Consider the following 20,341-nt stretch of genomic DNA (forward strand, 5'->3'; position numbering starts at 1 on the left):
AATTCATATGTTAACAGAAACATTACTACATCATAACTGCTTTTTAGAAAGATAGAATGTTAAAAACTTTAAGGCAAGTATTACATCTATCCAACACTTACGTTGTTAGACATCATGATAGTTAGAAGTGACTTATTGTGGGAATTGAAGGCTACATTGAGTGTTGTTGCTTGGACCATTATAAGGATAGCATGCAAGACTGTAGTCAATTGTGTTAAGGAAAAGAAAATATTAGTTTGCTATGCATAGCCATCTGAATTCCGATCTACATTCCCTCCCCAAAACAAGCAAAACAGAACTTATAAAATAAATCAGTTAGATTATTTCAAAACTCTAGCAATTTCTCTTAACTGCTGATTTTAGCACATTACCGGCTCGTTGTATGGTCCCAGTCTTTCCAAGAGAAGATTCAACAAATGATAACACTGTTGTGCTAACACTGATGTATATGGGTTAGTTACATTAGCTGTGGGTTTTATACATTTCCACTACAGGTTTTGAATAATGTAACAAAATATTCCTCTCACCACATCGATAGCTCATTTTATGTTAGTATAAAAATGCATAAAATAAAATAACCCTGTAAGACTTTTAAGATTAACAGGGAATAAGAAATGTCTCTCATAACCACTGGTATATTATTTAATTATGACAACCATATATTTTAATTTGTAACATTCATACTATAAACTAAGACATATGTGAAGGGGCTTGTTGGTCTATTTCACAATCCTTCATGGAAAAAAAATGGTGAGGCTCAAATCAGCTAATGTAAAATGTATTTATTACATTTTAATTTTGCAAGTGCTTCATGAGACTGAGAGTGTCATACTCACTCCCATTTCATCCTCTGAAAGATGTCAGCGATAGGTATGGTCTTCTACTGGCCATGCACTTAAACACCATTCTATTGCAAATTTGTTACAGCAGGGCTTCAAATGCTGCACCATCAGGTCTATTGGAGAAAGACTTTTACAAGCAGGAGGGTATTGTGTGGGCACAATGGTGGCAAAGGAATTCTTTGTCAGCATTACAACCCCAAGGCAAGACCAAATATGGATTCAGTCATGCTCATTGGGCTATTTCCCTATATCAAGCAGCAGGAACAGTTGCACACCAACCTTTTAAACATTAAATAGGGTATCTGACAAGACTAGTGGAATTTTTATAGACCAAGTTTAAGCAAGATTGTATATAAAATTATATACAAAGCATCATCAAGATGATGAACATACACAGAGACAAACAATATCCCTTGGAAACAAAGTATTAACTATTTTGCTTCTTGTTTTTAGTGCAGGCTAGTGCTATTTCTGTTCATATGCTATTTCATGAAGCATTTCAGCTTTTTAAAACTTAGATTTGGGTTCACTCTCACCCCAAAGTCACAAGTGACTTAACATACAATGATGGATATATGGGCCAGTACATTTTTTTCACTAAGGTGTGTAAATCAGCATCATCATCATCATCATCATTTAATTACTTATTAATCGCCCTCCATCCAAGATGCTCTAGGCGATTTACAAGATAAAATTGTAAAGGATAAAAATACATACATAAAAATACTGATAAAATTAACATAGATTAAAAGCTCTAGTAAAGAGCCAGGTCTTGAGTTCTAGGGTAAAAGGCCCTAACTCACGCATGGCTCTCATATAGGGCGGCAAGGCATTCCATAAGGCAGGGGCAGAAACAGAAAAAGCTCTGCGTCTGGTCCTTTCCAAATGCACTTCTCTAGGACCCGGTATGTAAAGTAAGTCGCGTTGAGATGGTCGTTGCGACCTCCGATGATGGGAGAAGGAGAGACGGTCCCTAAGGTACGATGGGCCCTGTCCGTAAAGAATTTTAAAGGTCAGAACTAGCATCTTATATAGACCACGGTAATCAGTTGGAAGCCAATGCAGATGCTGCAGCACTGGTGTTATATGGCATTTCATGGGTGTTCTTGTGAGTAGCCTGGCTGCCGCATTCTGAACAATACGGAGCTTTCGGGTCGTGGACATCGGAAGGCCAACATACAGGGCGTTGCAATAGTCCAGCCTAGACGTGACCGTGGCATGGATGACTGTTGCCAGCACCTCATCAGATAGATAGGATGCCAGTTGCCTCGCGTGTCGTAGATGGAAAAAGGCCTGTTTGCTAGCAGCAGCGACCTGAGCTTCCATTGTCAGCTGCGAATCCAAAACGACACCCAGGCTCTTAACGGTAGGCGAAGGAGATAGGGCAGCACCATCGAAGGTGGGTAGCAAATGGGTCAGACCAGTCGAGCGGCCATGCCAGAGAATCTCAGTCTTCGCCGGGTTCACCTTCAGTCTACCAGCACGTAGCCAGTTAGACAGAGCCTCCAGACATAAGGTGAAATTGTCTGGTATTGACGTTGCTCCAGGCTCCAAGCGCAGAAGGAGTTGTGTGTCGTCTGCATATTGATAGCAATCTAGGCCGAAACTCTGAGCCAAACTAGCAAGGGGTCTAACGTAGATGTTGAAGAGAAGCGGGGAGAGAATTGCACCTTGGGGTACCCCACATAGGAGGGGAGATCTGTCAGAGACTTGATCCATATACTCCACGCATTGGCTCTGGTTTCGGAGAAATGAGTTGAACCAATTGAGGGCCTGACCGCGAACTCCAGACATGGCGAGACGGTGAATCATTAGGTCATAGTCAACGGTGTCAAACGCTGTGGTAAGGTCGAGAAGTACCAGAAGCGCTGATCCGCCGCTATCAGAATGACGACGGAGTTCATCTGTGATGGCAACCAGGACTGTCTCCGTCCCATGGCCAGGGCGGAAGCCTGACTGGAAAGGGTCCAGGCCGGCTGTATCATCCAAAAATTGTTGCAATTGTCCCAGGACAGCCCGCTCTATCATCTTACCTAAGAATGGAAGGTTAGAGATTGGACGATAATTGGCAATGGTCATGGGATCCAAGCTAGGCTTCTTTAGCAAGGGACGAACCCTTGCCTTTTTTAGATTGTCCGGGAAGACCCCTTGTTCAAGAGAGCCATTGATTATATTGCTCAACTGATTGAGTAGACCTTCCAGGCAGCTCTTCACCAACCAAGAGGGGCACGGATCAAGGGAACAGGTGGTTGGTTTTGCAACAGCCAGGATTCTAGCGACATCTTCCCTGTCAAGCGGAGTAAATCGGTCAAAGATAGGCCCACTAAGCGGCCACAAAGTGTCGAGCTCTCTCAAGGTATCAACTGTAGGGGGCAGTTCTTGCTGAAGCATGGTGATTTTATCAGTGAAAAATTTCTGGAATGCCACTGCTGTGAGAGCCATGGTTGCTGGGTTTTGGACTAAGGGAGCCGGAGTGGTCAGAGCACGAACAATTTAGAATACTTGCGCTGGGCGCGATCTAGCAGAGGCTATTAAGGAGGAATTGTAAGATTTTTTAGCGTCCTTGACGGCTGATTCGTAGGACCTGCAAAAAGCCTTGAAAGCGGACAGTGACACCTCATCGGGTTTCCGTCGCCACCGATGTTCCAGCCGCTTTCGTGCTTGCTTCATCATCCGTACCTTGTTAGTGTAACAGGGGGAGCGATTCCGGTGAGGGCGAAGGAGGCGTCTGGGGGCAATCTCATCCAAGGCAGCCAACAAACTGACATTCCAGTTGTCGACTAGCTCATTGAGAGTGGCGCACACAGTTCCCAGGCCCTTAAGGGCATTCAAGAACCTAGCAGGTTCCATGAGTCTCCTGGGCCGAGCAAAGATTGGTTTGGCAAGATGGAGAGGAGGAGATGGAATCTCAATCCGGGCCTTCAGGACAGCGTGATCAGACCAGGGAACATCAATTACCGCAGATAGAGATGTTTGTACTCCGATATTAAAAATCAAGTCTAGAGTGTGACCAGCCCAATGAGTAGGGCGAGTCTTGAGTAATGAGAGCCCCAAAGCTTCAAAGGTTGGTACTAGGTCCTTAGTCACTGATGAAGATGAGAGTGCCTCGACATGTACATTAAAGTCGCCCAGAACAATAAGTCTGGGGAACTTCAAGACCCAGTCCGCCACAAGATCTAATAAATTAAGCAGACTCTCTCCCGGAGACCCAGGCGTGCGGTAAACTACGAGAATGGCTAGGGATTCCCTACTAGCCAAGACCGCACCAACACACTCAATACCGGCTATCTTTGGAGTTGGGATAACACCCCGTCCTACTCCACCCTGTGGCTGTTGAAATAACTGGAAGCCTGGAGGTGTCAGTCCATGTGAGGGAATGTTATCACCCTCACGGATCCAGGTCTCCGTAATACAAACCAGGTCCGCTGCTTAATCGAGAATGAAGTCCGAAAGGGTAGCAGTTTTGTTAACAACAGACCTAGCATTGAATAGTAGCAGGGACAGGAGAGGCGTTGGTAACACCTTCTCAGCCATATGCCTGGGGATGTGTTTATAGAGTTAGAATTTAGAAGTCACCTAATAAAAAGCAAATCCATTTTTGTTGTTGCATGCCTTCATGTTATTTCCTGAGTCCTAATCCAAGATTCAGACCATCACAATGAACCACAAATCTATTAACCAGAGTAAAACCAAGCTGTTTTAGTTATGTTTTAGCAAACAAAAATCTACTAGATTCTCTTTTGAAAGCAAGTTTTATTTTTCATGCTATTGAGAAAGAACTTGCTAAAATAATTGCATCAGTTCTCAAGTATTCTAAAGCAGATTTCTAGATTTTAAAACTATTTTGCATGATCTCTGAATTTTTAAAAAGTACTTTAGGATGGATAGACATGAAATTACATTTTAATTCTGACATAAAAGGATACAGACATATAGCACTGCCATGAAGAAATGGGGAATCACACCTATGTGTGCTCTTTTTCTCTCCTTTGGTTCTGTAGCAGTCCAATAAAGAGCATCCAAGATATCTTGACCAAAAGAGGAAAACAATCGATCAGCTACCTACATTGAGAGAGAGAAAGCACATGCAACAAGGAGATACAACTTTATAAACTGTTTCTTGCAAAGAAATGTCCTCTGACCTCACAATCATAAGGCAAATGTATTCTAACATACAACCTAAATTCTTATGAACTTCTCATTTTAAGTGTAATTAATTTGTAACATAATAAGAATGGCTGCTGAATGTGCTTAACTCTACATTTTACTGTATCTGTTATGATATGTTTACAAAATGTCAGTATCTAGGATGGCACATGGAAACGATAACTCAAAAGGAACTGATTTGGAATGCAAAGGTGGTATCCAAAGATGTAGGTTCATGAGCACAGTTCCTCTACCATACATGGAAACTGTTTTCATACTTGTGCATACTTGTGTCAAATCTGATTTGGTTGTGCAAGCCACAACAGAAGCATTTCCATTAATTACAACCTCATTACGGTACAGAGTACTTGTTCTAGTTGTTCCTCTAACACTTAAAACAACAACTACCTAAATATACAACCACGAGCAAAATACAATTACTTGAACTTTTTCTGTTTGCATTATGTTGCATACAGCTCTGTAAAAATTTATTTTGAAATGTTTTACTTCCATGCAATTTTTGGCAGCACCTATGAAGAACTCTAGTTGTTGAACATTTCTTAGCCTGTGTTCATAGGGAACATGGACAATATTAGATTTTATAATCTCCAAAAGAATGCAAACCAAAACCTTATGTATATTGGCATACCTTGCATTAGAAGGATGAGTGAATGACAAATGATTATTTCTCAGACACTTTTCATTGAAGAATGCTTGGCAGTCTTCCCAATATCACCATATTTAAGGATTCCTGGGGGGTTTATGTCATAGAAGACTACTTTTATTTCCAAACAGAAAAAAAGGTTGAAAAAGTATCTCCCTGGCCTAAAATAGCATAGGAGAGATTGTCCCAACACTTCATAAATTGTGCTCTGGGTCCTGAAGACCTCAAAAACAGCCTTGGGTTATTTCCTAACACCTAGTATAGACAATATAAATTGTATTAAATATCCTTTCACCAAACATTAGTTCAATTGTTTTAATGTTATAGCATCACTGCAGTTGTTGTCAGTTTAGAGATAGTTGAAAGAGTGAAGCTATGTAACAGAAACACCAAGTTGTTTTCACTGGGAAAAGTGGAGAAAGGAAAAGTGTACCTGGGGAAATGCAAGTCCGTTATAACCTTGCCCATATCTACATTGAAACTTGCCCTGTCACTTTATAGTTTGATTTCCGTTCAGATTTATCTTCCCTGCTTGTCGTGTCTATTTGATGTATGTTCTATCCTGTAATAGACACGCCCTTCATCAGTTTGACTGTTGCCCAGACTGTTGTCTTATATTGGACCTTTTAACGCCTCGGATGATTGTTTAATATTTTAATTATGTCTATTTTAAATCATGACTTCTTAATTTGTTTTTAAATGTATTCTTTGATGTCTTAACTGTTGTTTTATGATATTACTAGCTGTGCCCGGCCACGCGTTGCTGTGGCAAGTATGGTGGTATGGGAAATAAAGTATTAAGGAATTGGTGGTAGTTAAGGTAAAGGGTAAAGGTTTTCCCCTGACGTTAAGTCCAGTCATGTCTGACTCTGGGGGTTGGGGCTCATCTCCATTTCTAAGCCAAAGAGCCAGCGTTGTCAGTAGACTTCTCCAAGGTCATGTGGCCGGCATGACTGCATGGAGCGCTGTTATCTTCCCACTGGAGCAGTACCTATTCATCTACTCTCATTTGCATGTTTTCGTACTTCTTGGTTGGCAGAAGCTGGGGCTAACAGTGGGGGCTCTCTCCGCTCCCCCAATTCAAACCTGCGATCTTTCAGTCCAGAAGTTCAGCAGCTCAGCGCTTCAACACGCTGCGCCATCAGGGGATATTATTTGGTAAAGGTTGTGAATATACAATATTTCAGATTTTTTTTTGTCTGTTGGAGGCAAGTATGAATGCTGCAATTAGGGGAAATGATTAGGATGTAATGGCCTTGCATCTTTAAAGCCTGGCTGTTTCCTTCCTGAGTGAATTTTTTGTTGGGAGGTGTTAGCTGGCCCAGATTGTTTCCTGTCTGGAATTCCCTTGTTTTCAGAGTGGTGTTCTTTGTGATATTAATTAGATAATCTGTGGAAGAGGCCTAAGTGACGCCTAAGTCTGAGTCGGTTGCTAGGAGACCAAGTGGGCGGAGCTTAGCTTTCTAACTGGCAGCAATTGGATAAAAAACAATTATTCCTCTCCCTCTAATTAGGACTTTATTTTTCTTTTCTTTTTGTTGTATCAACCCAGAGCCGTGGATGATGGGTTGTGTTGTCAAATTTTGAGGTTGGGGGGCCTGTAGTTTTGTTGTTTTGTCCGCTGCCCTGATGACATCACTCTTTTATATATATAGATATGATTGTATTGGGCTTGCCCCCGTATGAGCCGCTCTGAGTCCCCGTTGGGGAGATGGAGGTGGCATACAAAAATAAAATAAAATAAAATAAAATAATAATAATAATAATAATAATTATTATGTGCCACCCACAGAATGTGTGGGATCACTGGGGGGGTTTGCCCCTGCTTTGGTCTCAGTAAAGAAATGAGCTATACCAAGTGCCATTTCCATATGAAAGATGACCAACTGTGATTTGTTCTATGGAGATATGCTATTTGTGTCCTGTATCATCTATTCCAGATTAAATCATCTCCCTCACTCACCAAAACCCCCAGAATTTCACCAAAAACTCTGAAATGCACTAGTGACATGCAAAAAAGCAACACAATGGGGGGGGGGGGATAAACCTTTGCACATTCATTTATAAACTAAGAAAATTATCTGGGTTCTATTAGTTTCATGTAAAAATAAGCCTTGTCTTCTAGCTCCTTCCTAGAGGGATGCCCCAACATGTAGGGCACCGGGAAAAACAAAGTCACTTCAACACTATGCTGTGTGGTTTAAAAAAAATATTTTAATAAGACTCTAAATCAGTGGTTTTCAACCTGTGGGTCCCCAGATGTTTTGGCCTTCAACTTACAGAAATTCTAACATAGCTACACTGGTATGATGCTAAAAATATATAGGCCTTAGGCTATTATGTGACCTTTTCCTTGTCCAGTAAATAATTTCAGAGATGAATCTGTTTTGTGGATAATATTATGCTTCTGTACTTATTAAAATGTAGTTCAGACTGCCTGATTCATCCCTTGGTGACATTTATCCATATATTGACCAGGTTAGGATCGGGGCAGAAATTACTATTTTAAATGGTTTACTTTTACAGACAGAGAGGACATAGCAACATAATTATTTACTTTTTGCAAGGCCTACTGTAGCTCTTTCCACTGCACACTAGCATGCCACACTGATTTGGGGATAACTATCATATGCTACCCCATGCTACTCTTCATGAGATAAGACCATACCTTGTGGAAAGTCCTCCACCATTACCTAGCTATTACATAGGGGAACTGAGGACAAAAGTGTTGCTTTGTATTTGCCAGCAAAAGCTGACCTCAAAAACAGTAGGAATGGCAAGTCTTTGCTGGCCCTCCTTTGAACTCTGATGGGCTTTTCTTCCTGTTGTGTGACAACATCTGGATCCAATTCAATGTTTGGAGAAAACATAACATGGTTGCACAGAAAAATCTGATAATGTGAACGAAGACTGGAAATCCGTTTTCAAGGTAGAAATAAAAACAGTTGAAGAAAATATACATTTTCAGAGGTAGCACCCACACATCAATTCCCTCTACAGAAAAGCTTGTTGAATAATATTGTCAGTCTTTCCAATACCAAGCCAAAACATTTTTGAACATGTTGTCTGAGATGAGCCTTTTAAGGTTTTTAGATTTGCTTCATGCTGTTGCCATTTGTGTGTATATTACTGAAGCAGCGACACATGATTTTCAGTACAGTTTCACACTGCTGTAATTTCTGGATACACTTCCATTAATGTATCGTTTAACTATATATTATTAACCATCTTGCTTTTTTTATTTGAGCTAAAGGGCAAGAAAATAGAAGCTCAGGTGCTGCACACCCACAAGAGTACTTTTAGAATAGTAAATAATACGTCATTTCCTATTGTTGATCAGTGGATTATGCGTGGCTCCTTATCCCTGTGGGCCTGAGGAAGGTGACTAGTCCAAGGTCAATCAGAGAATGTTAAGCCTGAATCTGCACTTAAATGGATTTCCTCAGTTCCAGATTAGCAATATAACCACTACTATACTATGTCAATTTTGTAATGCTTTGCTTTATATGATATATGCTTCAGGCATGAGCAGGTCTTGCAACCCACCAGCTGGAACTAGTTACAAAATAGTGACTGAGAGGTAAGTGGAGCAGATAAAGCAACTCAGTAAATGGATCCAATCATGTATAATACCCTGAGAACCATACAAAACCAAAGCTTGCTTATATAACCACACATGTCTTACAACAGATCAAAGATGCGAAAAATATAATTTAGAAGGGTGAAAAGTTCTATTATTCTTTCAGAAACCCTTGCTGATTTAAAGCAAATCATATATGTTATAGTCTACCAGCAGATCCTAATTTACTTTGTACATCAACAGGACTACAATACTACTTCATTTTTCCAGATAAAGAACTCTGACACATGACTCAAGCTGTATGGCTAGTATCTGCTCCTCTTCTGTTCACCCTATGTTCCCTTTCTTCCCATTATCTCCCTTTCCTTTGCCCGGGCAAAAGAGAGATTCATGACACACAGTAATAAGAGGAGCCAGTTCCATGTACCACACCACTTACCACATGTATCCAGCAATTCTTCTCATTCACCTGGTCATAAGAACAGAAGGGCAGTTCCTCCTACTTCCCCCCATGAAACCACAAAAGGTGCCCCTTCCCCTCTCCACATGAAATATTTGCATTTCCCACTTTTGTGATGGAGCTGTACCCCTAAACCTTTGTGAAAGTGGAAGGATGACTATTATTTGTAATTATTCAAAGAAAAACAGATGTGGAATTTTTAAAAACATAAACACCCTATAGTCAGTGCAGAAAAAGTTCTGTTCTCCATCTCCTTCAGTGCACTTTTAGATTGTAGGGGATTTTTCTCAAACCAGAAGTGACTTCAATTTTTTTTAAAAAAGTAATCTCCTGGGCATTAAACACATAGATCCACACAACTCTCCACTTCCCAGTGTTTCAAAACCCTCATGGCCCCTAGAGAACAGAGGAGTGTTAAAGGCATGATCTTCTGAGGACTCATGGTGTATGTGTGTGTCCTGTAGATCTCTAGAACACCTGTCTCATTTAACCAAGGAGAACAGTAGATTTGACAAGTAGCCCTGATGCTTATTTGCTTACCTCAAGCATATTATAGATGATGTAGAGTTTAATGACGGACTGTCCTCTTATCAGGTGGTACATCATGGAATAGTCAACATAGTGCATCATGAAGTAGCAGATTACAAGTATAACTCCTTTGAAAATATCACAGACCTGAGCAGGCTGCAGCAAACGCCTCTCACTGAAATACATGAAGTACACAAAATAAGGTGCATATTGTATACATTTGCAGACAGAAGCCAGAAATAACCAAAGAAAGGTTATTTTGTTCAAAGTAAACAAAGCTCCTAAAGTCATTAGAGATAGTCTTCAAGTTATGAACACAATAGGTTTTTTCTAGTGATGTGCATTTGAGACTTACCTTGATTCGTTTTCTTTCTCAGCTTTCGGTAGGGGGCCCTGAACCATTTTCGTCTGAGCCAGACATTTTGTTTATATTTTCTGGGCCAAAAGATCTGTTTTCTTTTGGCCCATTATTGGCCTGGGAGGTGGGGGAGACTTCACCCGTAGGTCCAAAGCACCCGGGCCTATTGGTGCAGGAGTGAATTTCCCTTCTGAGGGGTAGATTTCCCTCACTTCCTGTTGTCTCACCTCTATTCTTAACTACGAGTCATTTGTAAGTCGGATGCTTGTAACTCAGGAACTGCCTGTATTTCTAAAACTACTTTTGCATTAAATAGTAGATCAGGTTACTCTAATACACTATTCAGGGTGTTTTTTTTTTTAAAAAAAAAACAAAAAACAAAATCAGCTGCTGACTCTTATTCCTGAGCTCCTTCCATTCCATTAAAATAAATACTGTATAGTTAAGTGATGAGATTTAATTTTTTAAATTCTCCCTTCTCATCTGTTTTTCGTACATGTTCTACCATTTAGATGTAAATTTAAACACCAGACTTGTTCTTTAGCCTTATTGAAAGTATATCAGAAACTATACAAACTTTCTTTTTGGCTGAAATACATTATTTTTCCTATTAAACTGTTCACTGTATGTGCAAATTTTCTGATTTAAGACATGGACTGCACATGTTTGTAGATTTTACTTCTCATTAGTCTTGGACTCATAACTGACACTTTTATTTTACATTTGTCATATTAATTGGATGTTTAGAGTGAACTGCAAGAAGAGAGAAAACAAACTGCTTTGCTGTAAGCACAAAATCTCCATAAACATTTTGAATTGAACAAGGTCAATTTCTATTTCAAGAACTGACCCAAAATATCCAAAATATGATCAGCAAGCAGATGCTTAACAAAATGCTTTGGGGATGTTACATAGCTTTGTACTTGAGAAGTCAAAGAAATTGTGACATTTATAGCTAAATAGGGATATAAATGTTCCAAACACAAGGTGATGAAGTAAAACATTTCTAAAAACATAAATAAAAATCTGCACACAGACAATGTAGTGATTAGACTACTGACTAGGGATACATTTGTACTCTTGTTCTAATTCTGAGGAAGCTGGGAAAGAAGATATAACATTAGGGGAAAGTTCATACAGCAGCAGGGATGCAGACAACCTATGGTCCCACAGATCAATATGCCATTGGCTTGGTTTTCTTTATCTATTGCCAGGGACTAGCACCCCATCTGTCCCCGTTGGATATGCTGCAGATCAGCATCCAATTCAATACAACATTCATCTTCGTTAACCACATGGCCAAAGGTAAAGAAATGTATGGTTGTACTACTGACCTCTGGATAATTGTTTCAAGCTTTGATACAAGCCAGGATTCTGAACTACAGTAGAGTCTCACTTATCCAACACTCGCTTATCCAACGTTCTGGATTATCCAACGCATTTTTGAAGTCAATGTTTTCAATATATCGTGATATTTTGGTGCTAAATTAATAAATACAGTAATTACTACATAGCATTACTGCGTATTGAACTACTTTTTCTGCCAAATTTGTTGTCTAACATGATGTTTTGTTGCTTCATTTGTAAAATCATAACCTAATTTGATGTTTAATAGGCTTTTCCTTAATGCCTCCTTATTATCCAACATATTCGCTTATCCAACATTCTGCTGGCCCGTTTATGTTGGATAAGTGAGACTCTACTATAATTGCAAACACTACTTTAAATTCATAGCTTGTTCCAAAGCTACTAGCCAGCATCTTAATTCAGACAACATCAGACAGTATAGTTAAGTACAGTCTCATTTATGTAGGTACTTCCACACTGTATACAAGTGTGTCACCAAGGCAGGAGAAAAGAAGTTGCAAAGGAGTCTTATTTGGACCAGTAAAGACTTTTTATTCATCCGAATTGAGCCACTTTCTAATTTAGTATTCACATTTTTAATTAATATATCTATGCCACGCTTCTTCATAACCACTATAGCACAGCATAAACTATTAAGATCTTTGAAACAATTAAAATATATTATTGCACAATAGTACATTAAAATAATTTAGAATACTAATTACAGAGATTTATCTCAGCATTTGTTCTTAAAACTACTATGTGTAAACCTCATGACTGCTTTAACCAAAATATCAAGAAAATATGTGAAGCCACCATTAATGCAAAGAAAAGACCCTTGCTACTTACAAGCAAAATAAAGAATATGTTTAAAGTCCACCTGTCCTATTTAAATAAAAATATTAAAAATACTAAAATGAACAAATGTATTTTCAATGCTCATATAATTAGCTCTAAATGTATAAATTCAGATACAGTAAAACTATAGTTTCTTGAACAGCAGGAGTTCAGATCAATCCAAACATGTGGTTTATTATATGAGGAAAAAGTTTTTCGGTACCTTGGGGCAGTTGCTTGAAGATGTTGTTCGCACTCATACTATCAATGGGTAATTAATTAGTTCAGTTCCAAGTATCATTAAAATTCTTCCAAAATAAAAACAGCCCATGACAATTCGTCAGCTTGAGGAGTGAGATCGTGTGTAGACTTCGTACTCCAGTTCCCTGTTTCCCGGATCAATTTCCAGCCTTGCCTTGTTCCACGGACTTCTATGGACTCAGTTCTTGTTTCATGTTTGCCTTGTTTCAAGTTTGATCTTGCCAAGTTTCAAGTCTTGCCTTGCCTTGCGTTTAAACCACGGACCTTGCTTCCTAGATTCAAGCCTTGTTTTCCAGTTTCCTTCGGATTTACCTTAAGCCTCGAAAGACTATGGACAGTTCCCCACACTATTGCTTGCCAAATAGTGTGTGTTTCGGTCAAGTGGATTATAACTTTGGACTCTAATATCACATATTGGACATTGTTTTCCTGGACTATATTTGACCTTACCTGAAAGGTCTACTTCTGAACTATATTCTTCACTTGTTTTTATTGACTTTATATATTTCCTTAATAAAGATATTAGATAGATTCTGGTCTCTGCGCATGGTTATTGGTGTTCTGCAGCCTGGGTCTTGACAGTTTGACTCCGCCGCCCTAAGCACCAATTAACCTAAGGCCAGAATGTCTACAGGAACCGGGGCGGAAGCCCAACCACTCAGCTACACCATTTCCAAGGAAGAATTCGACAGGATCCGAGATACTCTCCGAACCCAGGAGGGTGAAATTCTGGGCTTGAAGGAACGCGGAGCGCGCCTCCCTGCCCTAGCGCTTCCAACCAAGTTTTCTGGAGAAGCCTCCAAGGTTCATGTTTTCCGTCGCCAGTGCCAGGCATACATAGAAGCCCGCCAAGCCGAATTTCCCCACGGGGATGTCAAAGTGGCGTGGATTTACAGTCTCCTAGATGGGCCTGCGGCCAATTGGGCGACGGCGCTGTTTGATGCGGGTTCCACGCACCTAAGCTTCTTGAACCACCTTAGGAAGACCTGGGGGATCGAGGACAACGAGGAGGCGGCCGGCCATAAACTCCGGCGACTCCTTCAAGGGGACAGGCCGTTGTCCCGGTACATAGCCGAGTTCCGGGTGCTGGCTCAGAACACCGGTTGGAACGATATCGCCCTCAGAGGGCAGTTTCGTGAGGGCCTTAACTTCGAGATGCAGGAAGAAATCTCTAAGGTGGATCCTCCAGAGACTCTTGAGAGACTCATTAATCATTGTCTACGAGCCAAAGTCCTGCTTGCCAACAAAAAACAGTGGCTCCGAGGTCAGAGTGGAAGAGCCGGGGTGAGACCCCCCGCTTCTACCAGTATTCAGCCACGACCAGTATGGAAATCCCCACCGCCAGCCCCAAACCCCATGGGAAGCGAGGAAGAACCGATGCAGTTGGGCAATGTGCGCCCCAGACTGGATGTTGCCGAAAAGGCCCGCCGCCAACGTTTGAATTTGTGTTGGTACTGCGGGAATGGGGGACACCTCACCAGAGAATGTCCAGCCAAAAGGAAGCCCGCCGCCCGCCTGGCAGTGGCGTCCTCCGTGGAGCCGGAGACGGCCGAGGCGGCTGGAGCCAAGCTGGCGGGGGAAGCCAGCGACCGGGCGTAGAGAGGCTCGCCAACCCGGTCAAAAACCCCACTCAAGAGCCGCAGACGGGGGTCCTATTTCTCCTAGTGGTCACGTTGTGGTCAGCGAAAAAGGGACCCGTCATGATCCATGCCATGATAGACTCAGGAGCAACAAACAATTTCATCGATAGAGAGTATGCCGACTCTCTGGGATTACAATATCATGATTTCAAGAATGCCCGGGTGGTGCAGGCTATAGATGGTCGTCCCCTAAAGACGGGTCCAGTAAGCCAATGGACTGAACCCACCAGAATGTGGATAAGGGAACACATGGAAGAGATTTCCTTCTTCGTTACCGAGGTGCCCCACTTCCCTGTGATTTTGGGAATTCCATGGCTGACACTCCACGACCCAAACATCTCCTGGGCCAACAGAGAACTACAGTTTGCTTCAAAGTATTGCCAAAACCATTGTCTAGTAGCCAAGGTCTGCCATGCCACAGACGCTGAGCCCATCATCACCTTGCCCAAGAAATATTCAGACTTCTGGGACGTTTTCAATGAAAAAGAAGCCGAGAAACTACCCCCACATAGACCCTATGACTGTGCCATTGACTTGGTGGAGGGGGCCCCGATCCCGCGAGGACACCTCTACTCCCTGACTGAACCAGAGCAAGAAGCTCTCAGGGAGTTCATAGAGTCAAATCTTCGCAAGGGATTCATCAGACCCTCTCAATCCCCAGCTGCTTCCCCTGTGATGTTTGTGAAAAAGAAGTCAGGGGACCTACGCTTGGTTGTGGACTATAGAGCATTGAATAATATCACGAAGCGGAACCGCTACCCCCTGCCTTTGATCTCGGACCTATTAGACCGGCTTCGAGGGGCCAAGGTTTACACCAAGCTGGATCTCCGGGGGGCTTACAATCTAGTTCGCATCAGGGAGGGGGACGAATGGAAAACCGCCTTCCAGACCAAATTCGGATTATTCGAGTCCCTGGTCATGAATTACGGATTATCCGGAGCTCCCGCAACATTCCAGCATTTTGTCAACGATATCTTTCAGGATTATCTAGATCGGTTCTTGATCATATACTTGGACGATTTTTTGGTGTTTTCTAGATCACAATCGGAGCACGAGAAACACGTCAGAATGGTGCTACAACGATTGCGGGATCATGGACTATATGCCAAGTTAGAAAAATCCGCCTTTGATCTGCAAGAAGTAGACTTCCTGGGGTACCGTGTCTCGCCACAAGGGCTCTCCATGGACCCGGCAAAGGTTTCGGCAGTATTGGAATGGCGGGCGCCAACCAACAAGAAGGAAGTGCAACGTTTCTTGGGGTTCGCGAACTACTACCGCAAATTCATCCCAGACTTTGCCCGCTGGTCTGACCCAATCACCAGCTGCATCCGTGGAAAACAGCCTTTCCGCTGGACGGAGCAAGCAGAGAAAGGGTTCCAACAATTAAAGAAGTTATTCACGACCCAGCCAATTCTACAGCACCCTGATCCTAAAACCCCTTTTGTTGTGCAGGCTGACGCCTCTGATGTGGCAATTGGGGCTATACTCATGCAACCAGTGGGAGAACATCTTCACCCTTGTGCCTATTACTCCCGTCAACTAACAGCCCCAGAGAGAAATTACACTATTTGGGAGAAAGAACTTTTGGCCATAAAGGCAGCTTTAGAAAATTGGAGACATTGGTTGGAAGGGGCCAAATTTCCCATTGAGGTTCATACTGATCATCGAAATTTAGAGCACCTACGGACCGCACGAAAGTTAAATCTAAGGCAGCAGCGCTGGGCTTTGTTCTTTGAACGTTTTGACTTCCAGATCCATTATGTGACCCCGGCTTAGACCAAGCAAGCAGATGCTCCATCACGGAAACCAGAGTATGCTGCAGGACGCAGAGAGACCTCAGAATCTCGATTGCTGCAACCCGAAAACTTTGCCACGCTCACAGTGGGAAACACCAAATCCACTCCAATTGAACCAACTCCTTCCAACCCAGAACCCCTTTGCGCTCAAGAAATTAGAGCCAGCCAGCAGGCAGATGCCTGGGCTCAAGAACAGATTCGCCAAGGACTACGTTTCCCTTTCTCACTTAAGGATGGGCTATTGTGCTACAGGAATCATGTTTACATCCCTCCAGGCCCCAGCAGAGAAAAGGCACTTCGTCTGTTTCATGACAGCAAGCCAGCAGGGCATTTTGGACTCTTTAAAACCATGCACTTGATTCTACGAGATTTCTGGTGGCCCAAGATCCGCAAGGATGTGGAGAAATATGTCAATACCTGTCCTGTATGTCAGCGCTTCAAGACACGAAGGGAGAAGCCCTCGGGGCTACTACATCCTCTCCCCACTCCTTCTCGCCCATGGGAGATAATTTCCGCGGATTTTATCACTGACCTACCACCTTCCCTTGGATTCACCACGATCCTAGTGGTGGTGGACCTTTTCACCAAGTTGGCCCATTTCATTCCCTGCGATGGCCTCCCCACGGCCAAAGAGACTGCAGATTTATTCCTTCAGCATGTTTTCAGACTACATGGATTGCCCAAGAGTTTAGTCACGGACCGTGGATCTCAATTCACCTCTCGTTTCTGGAAGGCACTACAAAAACTATTGGGCATAGACTCTCGTTTATCTTCAGCTCACCATCCCCAAACGGATGGGCAAACTGAGCGCACCAATGCCACTTTGGAACAATACCTTCGCTGTTATGTAAACTACCAGCAGGACAATTGGGCTTCCCTGTTACCTCTATCGGAGTTTGCTTACAACAATGGTGTCCAGGCTTCAACTAAAGAAACCCCGTTCTTTGCAAACTACGGCTTCCACCCACGTTTCTTCCCTTCTGTCATTGAAACCTCAGAAGTCCCTGCAGCGGAGGACTGGTTACAAGAACTTACAGCGGTGCAACAACTCTTGCACCAACAACTGGATCAAGCCAAGGAGGACTATAAACGCCACGCAGACGGCCATCGCCAGCCGGGCCCCGAGATCAAGGTAGGAGACCGGGTCCTATTGTCCACTCGCTTTTTGCCCTCCCACCGTCCTTGCCGGAAGTTAGATGCCCGTTTCATTGGTCCCTACCCAGTGGTGGCGCAACTTAACCCCGTGACTTTCAAACTCCAACTTCCGCGCTCCATGCGCATTCATCCGGTGTTTCATCGTTCCCTGCTCCTTCCGGCGGATGGGGTACGCCCCGATGTGGACCAGCCGGCCCCCGCCCCTGTTTTGGTGGACGGGGAGGAGGAATTCGAGGTTCAGGACATTTTGGATTCTCGCTTTCATCGCCGCCGCCTTCAGTATCTCATTGACTGGGTGGGTTTTGGGCCCGAAGAACGCTCTTGGGAAGACGCTTCCACAGTCCATGCCCCCGATTTAGTCCGCCGCTTCCATCAGGCCTACCCTGCCAAGCCGCGGCCCCGCACCTCGGGAAGAGGGCCCATTTTGGAGAGGGGCCTTGAGGAGGGGGATAGTGTGATGTCTCATGGGCCTTGTAGTCCCGTTCCTAGTACTATTGTGGCAGACGAAGAGGAAAACATGGGATTTACACTGTTTCAGCCAGAAACGGAGCCTCTGCACCTGCAGGATGTTTGCCCTCAAGAAGTTACCCAAACAAGCCTTGGGCAGAATTCTCCCCCGTTTTCTCGAAAGGACAATTATAATAAAGATAGAGGCGCTAGGGAGGCGAATCCCGAAGCGCCAGAATCGCAGCCAAACAATTAGCTGATTAAGTCTGCTTCCCTTGGGAAATTCTAAGGAGTCATGCATCTGGACAGAGATGAGTTTCACTTCTAGTTCTCCAGGGAAAGTGTTCTTCTGGCGGGAAACGAGACCCTATTTAGGTGTTTTGCCGCGAAGGAAACCTTGCGGAGTCAATTCGTCAGCTTGAGGAGTGAGATCGTGTGTAGACTTCGTACTCCAGTTCCCTGTTTCCCGGATCAATTTCCAGCCTTGCCTTGTTCCACGGACTTCTATGGACTCAGTTCTTGTTTCATGTTTGCCTTGTTTCAAGTTTGATCTTGCCAAGTTTCAAGTCTTGCCTTGCCTTGCGTTTAAACCACGGACCTTGCTTCCTAGATTCAAGCCTTGTTTTCCAGTTTCCTTCGGATTTACCTTAAGCCTCGAAAGACTATGGACAGTTCCCCACACTATTGCTTGCCAAGTAGTGTGTGTTTCGGTCAAGTGGATTATAACTTTGGACTCTAATATCACATATTGGACATTGTTTTCCTGGACTATATTTGACCTTACCTGAAAGGTCTACTTCTGAACTATATTCTTCACTTGTTTTATTGACTTTATATATTTCCTTAATAAAGATATTAGATAGATTCTGGTCTCTGCGCATGGTTATTGGTGTTCTGCAGCCTGGGTCTTGACAGCCCCCTGTCATCAGTAAAAAAAAAACTAGGGTATGCAGACAAATGCTACCAATGATTGCCTTTCCTATTATTACAAATTTCTCCTCCCAATACAAACATGCCTAAGCAATTTCTCAAAAATCTTTAATACATTTTTTTTAGCTGAACTGTTTTTAATACACACAATTAAAAATGTTTTCAGCCCTGTTGAGCAGATTGCCATACCAGGAAACATCAATGGAGCAACTTCCCTATTTCATGATGTAAATCTAGTTTTCCCAAGGCTCAGATAACAGAGATTTTAATATGTTCTTGTTAGAACAACCTTTATTATATGACATTTAGTTCAATAAATGTTTTACAAAAGCAGAGCACTAACTCCATCTGCTGGTTAAAGAGAACATTCATAAGCGATGCTGAGCATAAAATAACTTAAGATGAACACATTGGTTCCATGACTGTTCCCACTGGTTGCCAAGTTTATAGATACTGTATAAGTGTTTTTCCATATGTGGTGAACTTGTCCAAGTAGTTCATCTGAGCAAGTAAAGTGAAATTTATTTTAGTACTGAAGCTCATGCTAAAACAAATAAGTTAGTCTACAAGATTCCTCTCATTGCCTTTTTTTTTTTTGTATCCAGTCGGGTTGTTATGTTCTGAAGTCATCTTCAAATGTTGGCAACCCTATGAATGAGAGACTTCCAAGAATTCTGGCTATTAACACCCCTATTCAGATATTGCAAACTTAGGGCTCCCTTTACAGAATGAATCCATTTGCAAAACATGTTTCTTATGGTTTGACTGAACATTGTCTTCTTTTTCAAAGTCATGTTATCTCATGGTATGCCCAAAGTATGAGAGCCTCAGGTAGTCGTTTTTGCTTCTAGTGAAGCCAAAATAACGGTCCAGGTAAGTGTCATTAATCTAAAGTACAAAAATGTATTTAATTTTGTTTCTAATGTAATCCTTCACTACACAGATAGCTATCATCCACTGATGAGAGAACATGTAGGGAGATAGGAAAAATGCTTAACATCTCTCTCCCTCTCTCTCTATGTTCATTTTTCCAGCGCAGTAAACAAAAACAAACAAACAAAAAACAACTGGACGAAATGACACCAAATTTGGCCACAATACACCTACTAATCCAATGTATGTCCTTCACTTAAAAAAAAAAGGAAAAAACGTAAAACTCCCCTAAACTAAAAAGACGTTCGAGTGCATGCACATCTGCCCCCACCCCCTGTGTGAGGGAATGCACCAACCATCCGTTGCAAGGGAGATAGCCATCCCTGATATGGCAGCCAGGCCACTTCTGGTGTGACAGAACTCTTTCCTACTTGAGTCAAGTGTGAATGTGGAAATTGGGAAAATGGCTGTCCTGGC

At 42.5% G+C, this 20,341-nt stretch overlaps 1 protein-coding gene across 6 annotated transcripts in view; it reads right to left on the reverse strand.

Moving 5' to 3' along the window:
• The window catches only part of tapt1 (transmembrane anterior posterior transformation 1), a 102,753-nt gene that overhangs the window by 13,595 nt on the left and 68,817 nt on the right, over window positions 1–20,341 (reverse strand). For all 6 annotated transcript variants that reach the window (XR_010006563.1, XM_008120276.3, XM_008120282.3 and 3 more), the window contains 3 exons: window positions 10,233–10,395; window positions 4,769–4,904; window positions 102–199 (listed from right to left, as the gene is read on the reverse strand). Coding sequence is in view for 5 of the 6 variants with exons in the window: in XM_008120276.3 (XP_008118483.3) it covers window positions 102–199; window positions 4,769–4,904; window positions 10,233–10,395 (397 nt within the window). In the remaining variant the exon portion in view is untranslated. The remainder of the gene's footprint in view (window positions 1–101; window positions 200–4,768; window positions 4,905–10,232; window positions 10,396–20,341) is intronic.

This window comes from Anolis carolinensis, chromosome 5 (genome assembly GCF_035594765.1).
Source record: "Anolis carolinensis isolate JA03-04 chromosome 5, rAnoCar3.1.pri, whole genome shotgun sequence".
NCBI lineage: Eukaryota > Metazoa > Chordata > Lepidosauria > Squamata > Dactyloidae > Anolis > Anolis carolinensis.